This window comes from Thamnophis sirtalis, unplaced genomic scaffold, assembly GCF_051295495.1.
Source record: "Thamnophis sirtalis isolate CommonGarterSnake01/CBP01778 unplaced genomic scaffold, rThaSir2_p1.2 scaffold_14, whole genome shotgun sequence".
Classification (NCBI taxonomy): Eukaryota; Metazoa; Chordata; class Lepidosauria; order Squamata; family Natricidae; genus Thamnophis; species Thamnophis sirtalis.
Genome location: NW_028261394.1, coordinates 12,172,704 through 12,186,067, shown reverse-complemented (window position 1 = coordinate 12,186,067; position 13,364 = coordinate 12,172,704). Strand labels below are relative to the sequence as shown.

At 46.3% G+C, this 13,364-nt stretch overlaps 1 protein-coding gene across 1 annotated transcript in view; it reads left to right on the top strand.

Annotated features, from left to right (window-relative positions):
• RAB40C (RAB40C, member RAS oncogene family) overlaps positions 1 to 10,871 on the top strand; it is a 43,145-nt gene extending 32,274 nt beyond the window's left edge. The window contains exons 3-6 of the mRNA XM_087728523.1: positions 2,269 to 2,329; positions 4,778 to 4,855; positions 6,202 to 6,424; positions 9,552 to 10,871. Of these exons, the coding sequence (XP_087584649.1) occupies positions 2,269 to 2,329; positions 4,778 to 4,855; positions 6,202 to 6,424; positions 9,552 to 9,832 (643 nt within the window). The 3' untranslated portion in view covers positions 9,833 to 10,871. The remainder of the gene's footprint in view (positions 1 to 2,268; positions 2,330 to 4,777; positions 4,856 to 6,201; positions 6,425 to 9,551) is intronic.
• Positions 10,872 to 13,364: the final 2,493 nt, after the last annotated feature.

Sequence of the window (13,364 nt, the reverse complement as noted above, 5' to 3'; positions counted from 1 at the left end):
CCGAGATCATTAGGAACCCAGCAGGACCCAAAGCACCGTGATGAGATCTCTCAGCCGCCCTGAAGCTGACCTCCGCTTGCGTTTTCCATCAGTTGCGCGCCCTCCGCCCTCCCCGTAACATCACAGCTGCCTGGAGACACCCCTTGGTGCGCTCTCCTATTTAGGTAGATTGAAAGGCGCGAGAAAAACACGGATGCCCGTGTGGAGGCAGCTGGTATCCTTAAGGCACCCCGCATCTGTTTACTACGGAACACGTTGTACTCCTAAACAAACACGGTTGTAACCATCGAGTGATGTATCGCTGGCCTCGGCCGTCGACCCTGATGGCTGGGCCCCACTATTTTGCTTTTCTGGACAGAAGGAGATCTGTTTTTATAGCTTATACAATAATAAAGCTCAGAGCACTTTCTGTCCTGCTGGAACCTCTGCTCAGAAAGAGGCCCAGGGGAGAAAAAGCTACTTGCTTGGCCAAAGCAGGAGGACAATTTATGAATAAAGCCTTGATTCCTCTTGTCTTAAGTGCACAACAAAGAAGAGATCAGAGATTCTGAGTATCATTTCTGACAAGGGTTGCAAAGAACGGCCAGTAAGAATGCAGGTTGGGAGGGGGGGGGACAACGATCTGTGTTAATAAATGACGTGTTACTGAACCACTGAAACCTGGTTTAATATGGATGACCAGGCAAAAACATTAAAGGCCTCTGCTCTGCCAAAGCTGATAGGATATTTTTTTATACACATTCTCCGTGCTTGGGTCTCATTTGTATTATATCTATCCATCTATGTATCTATCTCTATCTATCACCTATCTCTATAGCTATCTAGCTATCTTTATCATCTAGCAATCTCTATCTGTCTGTCTGCCTGTCTGTCTATCAATCATCTATATCGATCTATCATCTATCTTTATGTCTATATCTATCTTTATCTATCTATCTCTATATCGATCTATCTATCTATCTCTCTATCTATCTCTATCCACCCATCTGTCTGTCTGTCTGTCTCTATCATCTATATCGATCTATCATCTATCTTATCTTTATCTATATCTATATCTATATCTATATCTATCATCTATCTTTATATCTAGCTATCTCTGTCTGTCTGTCTGTCTATCATCTATATCTCTCGATCTATCATCTATATCTATCTATCTCTATATCTATCTATCTATCTATCTCTATCCACCCATCTATCTGTCTGTCTGCCTATCATCTATATCGATCTCATCTATCTATCTTTATCTATATCTATCTAGCTATCTTTATCTATATCTATTTATCTATCTAGACAGAGACAGACAGACAGACAGACAGACAGACACATATTCATGCATTGTAAAATATTTTCAAAGAAATAACTTGTTATTTCAGTGGACGATCCTTGTATAATGACAGCATCCAGAACAAAAATACAAGAGAGGCTAGGAACAAGGTTGTTTTTTTTTTTACAGGCTTGAGTTGTCTTTTCTTATCTCCCTCCCCCTCATACTTCTACCCTAGATGTCGACAAAAGGAGAATATTTGTAACTCAGGGTTGAAATGTGCGATCCTTGGTGCTCTCTGTGCTTGGTCGTTTTCTTGAAGACATTCCATGGCCCAACCAGGTAACATCATCATCAGTGCTAGAAGGGTTTGCTCTCGGTTTATATTCCAATGGCTTGCCTGGTCAGTGTTGGTGGGAGTGGTCTAGGACAGTGTTTCTTAACCTTGGCAACTTGAAGATGTCCGGACTTCAACTCCCAGAATTCCCCAGCCAGCGAATGCTGGCTGGGGAATTCTGGGAGTTGAAGTCCGGACATCTTCAAGTTGCCAAGGTTGAGAAACACTGGTCTAGGAGGTTCTGCTGCCCCAATAGGGGTAGAATCAAGCTAACAGCCTAACCAACAGCCATTGGGGCAGTAGAACCTCCGAGTCCAAGGCCACCCCCACCAACACTGACCAGAATATAAACTGAGAGTAAACCCCACTCCCTTCTAGCACTGATGGTGTTACTAGTTTGGCTAATGAGACACCTGCATAAATACAAGCAAGCTCAGAGATCACCAAGGATCCTTCATGCCTAAGAAGCCCCCACCCCATCTTTGAGCAGAGAACATTAGCAACGTTCAGAAATTAAAAATAATCGCTCAGGTTAATATGTTCCAATGTTGGCCAGTGGACAATCAAGTGTACAGCTGTCTCATACTTCCGTTGGTGAGGTGAGGAAACCTTTCAAAGTTTCCTAATATGCTTGTGATTTAAACCCTCTTCCCCTTCTCTATTCCAGGGACACATCTGGCCAAGGAAGGTTCTGTACTATTTTTCGATCTTACTCCAGAGGAGCCCAGGTGAGTCCCACTAGCAATATTAAATTCTGCTGCTATTTTTCTTCAGTCCAGACAAGAGCATGAAGCAGACTCCTGGGCCCAACAAAAACCCCCTTTGATTAATTGACTGTGAATTCTGCTCATTCATATCCAGCAAAGTCTTTCAAGGGAGGATTTACAGTCACAGACCTTATCTGGCTTGGAGAGCTGCCAGGCCGATATCTGCAAAACTTGGCAAGGAGTCTCGGAGAGTCACAGGCCAATTAAGCGAACTAATTGTCTCCTGCAAACTCCACTCCCCTTTCGCTCCCCTTTTATTTTCTCTGGGAGGGACCCTTCATCGTCCACCTGTGGCCTTACTCCCGTCAACCCCTGTCCTTTAGCTGTTCCCTTTGTCTGGCAATTCTGCGCACACTGGGAACAGGCTCCTGCTGTTCTTCTGCCTCACTGATGTCTGACTCTGAAGGCAGCTGATAACTGGCATATGGCCCTGGCTCCCACTCTGCCTCCGACACAGAGCCCTCATCAGAGCCTTCCCCAGACTCCAGGACTGGCCCGTGTTCCCCCCCAACCTCCTCAGTGCCCAAATCTACTGCCAGCTCCACTGGCCACTGGCAGACCACAACACCAGTTGGAATGAGAGTCCTGCCATAATCATTTCTGCTTCTCTTAAAGCAGGGGTTCCCAACCGCTGAGCGGTAGGCTTGATACTGGTCCATGGCCCATTAGAAACCAGGCTGCTCAAGCAAGCAAGCAAAATTTCATCTGTCTATGTCTGGGACCTAGGTAGCGTGTGAAACCACCCCACTCCTGGTGCCCAAAAAGTTGGGGGCCACTGCCTTAAAAGATTCCTTCCCTGTTCAACTTAAATTCTGACAATTGGTCGTTTCTCTCTTGGGGCTGTGTTTGTATCCAAATACCCTGTTTCCCTGAAAATCAGACCTCCCCGGATAATAAGCCCAATCGGGCTTTTGAGTGCATGTGCTAAAATAAGCCCTCCCCGAAAATATTGCAACACATCAACAGCAATGAGGTGACCACGCTTGCCGCCTCCTGCACCTCAAAAATAATAAGACCTCCCTAAAAATAAGACCTCCCCAAAAATATTACAACATAGCAGCAACCATGAGGTGAGTACATTCACCATATTCTGCACCTCAAAAATAATAAGACCTCCCCAAAAATAAGGCTAAGTGCTTATTTCGGGGGTCGAAAGAAAATAAGACTCTGTCTTATTTAAAGGGAAACACTGTGTGTGTGTGTGTGCATTGTGTGTGTGTGCATTGTGTGAACTTTCAGATTACTTTCAGTATTAAAGCAGGCTGATTCATTTTGTCATGAGTACATGTCAATGGTTTTGTTCTTGTTTTATTAAGTTGTGTTTTTTTGTTTTACTCATAGTAACGAGCAAGTTTAACACCCATATTGATAAATCTCAGGAACCCACTTCACAGAATAGCTGTGACTTATAACCAGGAGACGGAGTAGGTCCCACGGGGGCTCCACGAGCATCAGATTTCTCAGCTCCGATGATCTGATTTGTCTCCCTGTGTGCAAAATATATCCAGTATGAAATGCTTATGGGGAATAAGCAAAACGAAAAGTCAGCTTTCTGCATTTGGCAGTTCGCTTTCTTGCCTGGCACAATTATTCTGCCGCTTCAAAGAAATCACCTCAGTGGCATGACATGGGAGCCAAAGGGCTGGTAGCTTCCGTGCCCGCCTTCAGTGCAAAGACATTTTGACACAGAGATGCCATTTGGCAGAGCAAACCTAGGTTTTACTCATTTTATTTATTTATTCGATTTCTACAGCTGCCTAATAAGGTGGCTCAGTGGCTAAGATGCTAAGCTTGCCGATCAGAAAGATCGGCAGTTTGGGGGTTCGAATCCCTAGCACCGCTTAACGGAGTGAGCTCCCCTAACGTGTCCCAGCTTCTGTCAACCTAGCAGTTCGAAAGCATGTAAAAAATACAAGTAGAAAAATAAGGACCACCTTTGGTGGGAAGGTTACAGCGTTTTGTGCTCCTTCGGCATTGAGTCATGCCGGCCACATGACCAAGGAGACGTCTTTGGAGAGCGCTGGCTCTTCGGCTTTGAAACGGAGATGAGCACCGCCCCCTAGAGTCAGGAACGACTAGCACATATGCAAGGGGAACCTTTACCTTCAACCTTTCTGGGATGGTGGCCCAGAGAAGGGGAAGGGCAGGTGCCTTTACGCACAACGAGCATGGCCGCAAGCACCCTTACAAAGCTTGCAGTGCTGCCAGCGCAAGGTGGGTATGGGTGTGGCCAGCCACTCACACAGCCCGGTGGCCAACAGACCGCAGCCTGATAGTGGGCCACAGACCACAGATTTAGGGACCACTGCTGTTGGCTAGGCCACCCAAGAGTCCCCTCTTGTGAGATGGGCTGCCGTATTAATTTGATCAACGAATATATCAATAAACGGTGTGTTTTCTTTCACTCAGGGCATCCTCCTGGTGTACGACATCACCAATCGCTGGTCTTTTGATGGAATAGACCGATGGATCAAGGAGATCGATGAGGTAAGCAGGGCAGAGCTGGGTTTTTGAAGGCTCTTAAATACAGTAAAATTGATCTAATTTGGTCCAGCCACACTGCTCCGTTTTCAGGTCAGCCACCTTACGTGACATGTTAAAAAAAAAGCAATTAAAGAGGTAAGGAAAGGAAAGGCATTGGAGAAATAAAGAAAAGAAAAGCTAAATCAGTGGAGAGCTGCTCCATTTATCAATATCTTTTTTGCAGTTGCAAATGGTCGACCCGAAGATGCTTTTATTTATTTTTTTATTTTTTTCAAAAACATTTCGCTTCTCCTCCAAGAACATCTTCAGTTCCAGAACTGAGGAAGCTTGTTGGATGAGAAGCAAAACATTTTCAAAAAATAAAACTTAAGAAAGTCCAGTCAAGGGATTTCTCCTTAGTTTTGGGTTGCTTCTCTCCTTGATTATTCAATACAATAGCAGAGTTGGAAGGGACCTTGGAGGTCTTCTAGTCCAACCCCCTGCTCCGGCAGGAAACCCTACACCAAATGGCTATCCAACATCTTCTTAAAGACTTCCAGTGTTGGGGCATTCACAACTTCTGGAGGCAATGTCTGTTCCACTGATTAATTGTTCTAACTGTCAGGAAATTTCTCCTCAGTTCTAAGTTGCTTCTCTCCTTGATTAGTTTCCACCCATTGCTTCTTGTTCTACACTCAGGTGTCCTGGAGAATAGTTTGACTCCCTCTTCTTGTAAGATGTATATAAATTAGTACACTATTAATATGTATAAAAGAATTATATGTATACATGTATGGATATAAAGGGAAACTGGAGGTATAACGGATGTACACCGATGCGGAAATGTTGCAAAGATGACAATTGTGTTACAAAACCCAGAAAAAAACTGTTCAATAAAATTGAGAGAGAGAGAGGGAGGGAGGGAGAGAGAGAGAGAGAGATACTGTAGATTAGATAGATAGATAGATAGATAGATAGATAGATAGATAGATAGATAGATAGATAGATAGATGATTGATAGATAGATAGATAGATAGATAGATGATAGATAGATAGATAGATAGATAGATAGATAGATAGATAGATAGATAGATAGATAGATAGATGATAGATAGATAGATAGATAGATAGATAGATAGATATAGATAGATACACACAGACACACATACAGTATATTGGAAAAATGCTATCATGTTACCCCTAGTCTTCCTTTAAATTACAAAGTTTAATTAAATTAGAAAGTTTAATTAAAGTTCCACAGAACTGCTGGATGGGTACAATAGGCTGCCAAATCTAAAAACGCTTAAGACAGAAGCTTGAATGGCACGTGAGTAACAGTGAGTGTGACATCATTCTGTGTCTATTTATAGCACGCCCCTGGGGTGCCCCGGATCTTGGTCGGCAACCGCCTACACCTGGCCTTCAAGCGCCAGGTGCCCACGGAGCAAGCCCGATCCTACGCAGAGAAGAACTGCATGACCTTCTTTGAAGTCAGCCCGTTGTGCAACTTCAATGTGATCGAGTCCTTCACCGAGTTGTCCCGCATTGTGCTGATGAGGCATGGCATGGAGAAGATCTGGAGGCCCAACAGAGGTGAGTAAGCTTAATTCGCTCCTGTGGAATCCTTAACAGATTAACCGAGTTGGAAGGGACCTTGTAGGTCATCTAATCCAACCCCCCAGCCCAAACAGGAGACCCTACACCATTTCTGACAGATGGCAGTCGAGTATCCTTATTTCCAGGATGAATCTCTCCTTGATCAGTTTCCACCCATTATTCCTTGTCTGGCCTTCAGGTGCTTTGGAAAAAAGCTTGACCCCTTCCTCTCTTTGGCAGCCCCTCAAATATTGGAAGACTGCTCTCCTGTCTCCCCTGGTCCTTCTCTTCCCTAGACTAGCCATGCCCAGTTCCTGCAACCTTTCATCATATTTATCGTATAATTTAAAAGGCTCCATTCCATATTTGCTGTTATGTTCCCCTGTACTCTCCGAGTTTTTCTCACAGATGTCTCATTACCCAGCGAGAAGACGTCATCAGTGGGATGAGTGGGGTTTTTGCTCTCTGTTCATATCCAAGTGGTTTGCCCTGTCAATGTCAGTAGGAGTGTTGTGTAGAGGCAAGCCATTTGTATATAAGCAGAGAGAAAACCCACTCCATTTTAGCGCTGATGATGTTACCTAGTTGGGTATTGAAACGTCTTGTGAGAAAACAACCAAGCTCAGAGAGCACCGAGGACTCTACCCCGAGTTACATATACTCTCTTCTATTGGTAGAAAATTGTGTATTGAGAATTAAACCCTGCCATGTGCCCTTCCTGTGAATCCTTGGCGCAGAGTTTGCCCTTGAACGTAGTTGCAGACGTGGCTTAACAAATCCCTAATCCTTTATAAAGGGACTGAATTAGGAGGATGCTGTGAACATATATCTATATTTTCGTAGATTTTCACGGGTGTAGGTATGCTGGTCTTGTTGTATTCGGGTCTTTTCCCATGCAAGGTTAAGATTGTCTTGGCAACTTTTCAGCGAGGTCTCACTCGCCATCTTCAGGCCAAAACCCATATATATATGCATATGTATATATGTGTATATGTATGTGTGTGTATACACACACACACACACACACACACACACACACACATATGTGTGTGTGTGTTATATTTGTGGTGATAAATAAGTAAAGGGAGACTAGTATAGATCTATTTCAAGCTATTTAGCTCTCATCAGCTAGCCATACCCTTACTGGGATTCGAACCTGTGCTATATTACATCTTAGGCAAACGTCTTAGCCATTAAGCCACAAGTTCTCCTCCTTATCAGCTGAAGCCAGGGAAGAAGGTATATATTTAGTGTCAACCCCTGGTAAGCCCCAATTATGGGAGGAAGCTAACAGCTTCCATTATCTGTCAATCGGCTCGTCAGCACAAATAAAACACACACAAACAAACACACACACACACACACACACACACACACATATATATATAATCATCTTACTTTTTTTTTGGCTGATAAATAAGTGAAGGGAGAATAGTATAGATCTATTTCAAGCTATTTAGCTCTTATCAGCTAGCCATACCCTTACTGGGATTCGAACCTGGGCTATTCTTACATGTTAGGCAGTTGTATTAGCCTCTAAGCCACAAGCTCTCCTCCCTTATCAGCTGAGCCAAGGAAATGATTAAGTGTTATGTCAAAGCACCTGATATGCCCAAATATGTGACTCCTGGATTGGGGCTGAAGGGGAAAAGGGAAGCAGTATGCACCCTCACATATTTGGACATACTAGGTGCTTTGACAAAACACACACACACTTATACATACGTACATACATAAATCATATTAACAGTAAATATTATAAAAGCAAGAGACGTGCCTAAGTGAAGAGGGAATTAAAAATAGGCAGCTCAGCAACGGAAACACCTAAGAACATCTCCGCTTCCTCTTGCAGCCCCAGGCCTGATATCATAACCAGCTTTTGAGGTCCTTCCGGAACATCAAAAGAAATAATGAAGCTAATCTAATTCCAGGGCTGGGGAAGGAGGTTCCGTAAAGGCAGGCACCGCAACAGAAGGAGAATTGGATTAATCAATTAGATTCAATTCACCAATCAGGAAAGCCCTAAATTGGTAGGGCCTTGGTGATCATTTTCACCATCTTGCCAGCTGCCCACATGGCCCCCTTAGTTGTTGTTGTTGTTTTGCAAACGTTTCTTGGCACGCCCACTTCCTTGTCTTCCTCGGAGGTGCAGCTCGTCTATCGGCCAGAAGATGGCAATGCCTAATTTCTGTGCTGGATACGAATCTCTTGGCTGGCACAGAAGCACCCCGTTGTTTTTTTATCCTGAAAGTTGCAATCTTCTGCCACCCCTTTTTGAGGCCCGTAGGCCAAATGACACATTGGAAAGCGGGGGACTTTCAGGGTCTGCACCGGGTGAGGGGCTGCTGGTTTGCTGCTTATGTGGACCACCTCTAAACTAGGCCGGGATTCTCACATTCGGTCTTCAGCCAGGGAAGCCAGTTTAATGGTCATCTCCAGAGATTCCTTTCCCCTCTTGTTTTCCCCACAACAACAACCCTGTGAGGTGAATTGGACTGAGAGAGAGTGTGGCTGGTCCAAGGTCACCCAACTGGCTTTTGTGGGTAAGCCCATACTAGAACTCCCCATCTCCCGGTGATTGGCCCAAAGTCACCCAGTTAGCTTTCGCGGGTCTAGAACTCACCATCGCCTGGTGATTGGCCTAAAGTCACCCAGCTGGCTTTTCTGCCTAAAGTGGGATTAGAACTCACAGTCTCCCGGTGATGGGCCCAAAGTCACCCAGTTGGCTTTCATGCCTAAGGGGGACTAGAACTCACCATCTCCCAATGACTGGCCCAAAGTCACCCAGTTAGCTTTCATGGGTCTAGAACTCACCATCGCCTGGTGATTGGCCCAAATTCATCCAGTTGGCTTTCGTGCCTAAAGTGGGATTAGAACTCTCAATCTCCCGGTGATGGGCCCAAATTCATCCAGTTGGCTTTCATGCCTAAGGTGGGACTACAACTCCCAGTCTCCTGGTGATTGGCTCAAAGTCACCCAGCTGGATTTCATGGCTGTGACAGGACTAGAATTCCCAGTCTCCTGGTGTCTTATCCACCAGACTACACTAGGCTCATATCCTTGACTCCACCCTTCCAGAATTAAACTTTTCTCCCTTTTCCCCCCCTCCCCCCCTCTCTTTCAGTCTTCAGCCTCCAAGACCTCTGTTGTCGGGCCATCGTTTCCTGCACGCCGGTCCACCTGATCGATAAGCTACCGCTTCCCGTCACCATCAAGAGCCACCTCAAATCCTTCTCCATGGCCAACGGCATGAACGCTGTGATGATGCACGGGCGCTCGTACTCCCTGGCGAGCAGCGGAGGGGGCAGCAGCAGCAAGGGCAACAGCCTGAAGCGCTCCAAGTCCATCCGCCCACCACAGAGCCCGCCGCAGAACTGCTCGCGGAACAACTGCAAGATCTCTTAGCGGGGAGGAAGTGCCCCCCCCCCGGGGACAGGTGGGGGAGGGCTGTCTCCTCCAAGCGCATGCACCTGCTCGCCGATGTACAGATGTCGACACCGCACGTCACCCATTCCTCGGTCGCCCGCGTCAGCCACGGGTTTGCAAAAGAAGCGGCTCAGTGTGGCGGGAGCCCAGGCGCGAGGAAGGGCAAGGGTGCACCACGCTAGCTTTCCCAGAATGCAATAGGTCTTCCCCTTCTCTGGCTGGAAAGGACAAGCAGCCTCCAGGGCGTCAATTTTTCTTCTGTTTTTTTGGTGGGGGGGTTGGGGGCGAGTCAAGGGCTGGGCGGGGGGTTTGATACGGAGGGCAGCGTGCTGCCATTTTAATCCTTGGTTTTTTTCCAAGGGGATTGCCGGTGCTACGTAGGAAAAAGGAAACCACCACATAAATGGGACCATGGGTTGGACCGACGTGCCCCAGACAAAAGTCCTGCTTTGACCAGACAAAGACTGGGGCTTCCTGGGGGGCTCTGGAGAAAGCAGGCCACTTTGCTTCTTCTTGGCTTTTTATTTATAAAGGGATTAGCTCACGATGTGAAATTTCCCCGCCATTCCTTCCAGCTCTGCACCTCCGGGCTGTTTTTTTAAGCCCAGGCCACCGGAGGGGAGGGAAATGCCTTGTAAATAGAAGCGCTGAGCCTTGACTTCTGGGGCTAATTGAAGTCAGAGGGGTGGGGGGCTGGCAGGGGTCAGGAGGTGAAATGATCTAACACTCTGGAGAGTTGTTAGGAGTCCTGAGATTCTTTCATTCTTTCTTTTTTTCTTTCTTTCTTCTACAAAAGAACGGATGAAGATGAACAGATAAAGGAGGAAGGAAGATTTTCCTTTCCCTTTTTCGTTTTGTTTTTTTTTTAATTGGAGTTTTCCAGACATTCCTGGTAACAAGTGCACAGCTTCCTTCCTTCCTTCCTTCCTTCCTTCCTTCCTTCCTTCCTTCCTTCCTTCCTTCCTTCCTTCCTTCCTTCCATCCTTCCTTCTTTCTTTCTTTCTTTCTTTCTTTCTTTCTTTCTCTTTCTTTCTTTGTTCCTTTTACTTTTTTCTTTCTCTCCTTTCCTTTTGTCTTTCTACAAAAGAACAGATTAAGATGAATAGATAAAGGAGGAGGGAAGATTTTCCTTTTCCTTTTTCGTTTTGGTTTTTTTTTTAATTGGAGTTTTCCAGACATTCCTGGTAACAAGTGCACAACTTGCTTGCTTGCTTGCTTGCTTGCTTGCTTGCTTCCTTCCTTCCTTCCTTCCTTCCTTCCTTCCTTCCTTCCTTCCTTCCTTCCTTCCTTCTCTTTCCTTTCTTTCTTTGTTCCTTTTACTTTTTTTCTTTCTCTTTCTTTCCTTTCTTTCCTTTTTTCTTTCTTCTACGAAAGAGCAGATGAAGATTAAAATTTAAAGGAAGAGGGAAGGTTTTCCTTTCCTTTCCCTTTTTTTTGTTTTGTTTTGTTTTAAAATTGGAGTTTTCCAGACATTCCTGGTAGCAAGTGCACAGCTCAGACAGACAGCAAAAAGTTAGGCCTTGAATGGGGGATTACCTGCTTGGGGCCAGAGGTGGGGGGGGATTTAACATCGTCCACATCTGGAGTTGGTTAGCGGCAGATCACGCTGGAGCCCTCCCTGCCTTCAAGAGAAGGAAGGCACAAAGGTTGGACGTATCAGAATTCGTGAGTCGCAGAAGTTGAGAGGGACAGAATAATTCTCCCCCAGTTGCTTTTCTGTGTCTTAGCATAGTTGAGAGGTTGAGGGCAAAATATACCAACCAGGCTTCCTGGCTTAATCTCTTTAGTGCAATTTTTTCGACCCCGTACAGAAATATTTGCATGTTTGGGTGTTGGCAGATTGCATTGGTGATGCTGCAACCGGCTGGGGTGGCTAATTCAGACCTGTTTGGAGGAGACATCAAGATGACCATAGCAATTGAGGGACTCTGGAAGACTTACTACAAGGTCCCTTCCAATTCTGTGAATCTGTTAAAAACTCCGCCACATGGCCACTCCAGGTTGGGCCAAGAAGCCCTCTGGAGTAGTGGGAACCTCTCCTAAGAATAGGCCCAGGCGTAGATTTCTTGAAAACTGGAAGAGACATTGGAAGGAGGTGCCAATAGTCACCCAGATCCTTCAAGCTGAGGTGGCCTAAAAAATACCCTAATCAACCAGATCGCGTCTGTCCGTTAATCCGCTTCCTTCAATATTGTCCTCTCGTTCCAATGTCAGAATCTTTCTTCAGACTGAGTTGCAGCTTTGCTCGTGTGTGTGTGCGTGTGTGTGTGTGTGTGGCTTCTAGGCTGTTTCTGGTGCCCTCTGGCCAGAGGTTGACTTGGGCTAGTTTTACGTCTTGTATGCCAGCCAAGCTGTTGCCTCTGCAGATGTGGGTCTTCTAACCCAAGTTAGAAGTCTTTTAAAGCAGGGGTCTCCAACCTTGGCAAATGTTAAGACTTATGGACTTCAACTCCAAGCATTCCCCCCGCCTCCCATCAGCCATGATGGCTGAGGAATTCTGGGAGCTGAAATCCACTAGTCTTAACGTCGCCAAGGATGTTCTCAAGTCCTTCTAACCTGTGTTGACGCTGAAAGAACCCGGTAAGAAATGAAGGGAAAGTGATAAAAAGCCAGCCAGCACTTAAATTTGGATGACACCAATGCAAGGAGTCCTTTGGGGGAGTTTTTTTAGCTAGTTCACCCAACCCAATACCCCCTTTTCCGCCTACTCCAATCCTCATGGCTGCCCATTAGCATCTTCGCCAAGCTGCCTTCCCTCTCTGCAGCTGCCACCTAGAGGAATTGGCCTCTCACCGTGCCACGGACAGAGTGGGCCACATGACGCTGTTCAGCACCCAAGGGTGCAGCTGATTGCCCATTTTGTTCCAGAAATTTATTTATTTTTTTGACAAGCGCCTGGTTGGCACCTCCATGCCTCCCTCGGCTGTTCGGAGATCGCTTGGCACCGAGGCACCGAACGAGTCCCAGCGCTCACACCGCCTCGAGCCAGGTGGCGGGGACGGGTCAAGGGCAGTGGGGATGAAAGCCTCCGGCGGCCTCTTCCTGGCCCACGAAGAAAGCGAGTGCCAAGCCAAGGGCATGGGAGATTTACGGGGTATGTCCGCCTAGCCCCAGCCACCTGTTGCCGTCTGCTCAAAAGGGAGCAGGACACAAATCGCTGACTCAAAGGCCTGGCATTCTGGAGCGAGGCAAGGAACAGGTGATCCAGGAGGCAGCCATCTTTCCACCCTGGGTTTTAAAATAACCCCTTCCTAAAACAGCCCGGGAATGTGCATTGTGTGTTTCTTCCGAAGAATGACAGGGAATCCTCAGCCCGTGCGGGTTGGCACTTCGCACTCCCTCCCCGCTCCTCCTGCGGTCTTCCTTTGATCCCAAGAGGTATAGCAGCTACGGCTGTTTTCCCGTCCAGAAAGTCAAAAAGATGCTACATATGGGAGAATCGAGATCCGATTGCCTCTTATTCCTTTTCCCCTCGGATCCCGCGAGAATCGTTTCAACCTCACTTCTGCGG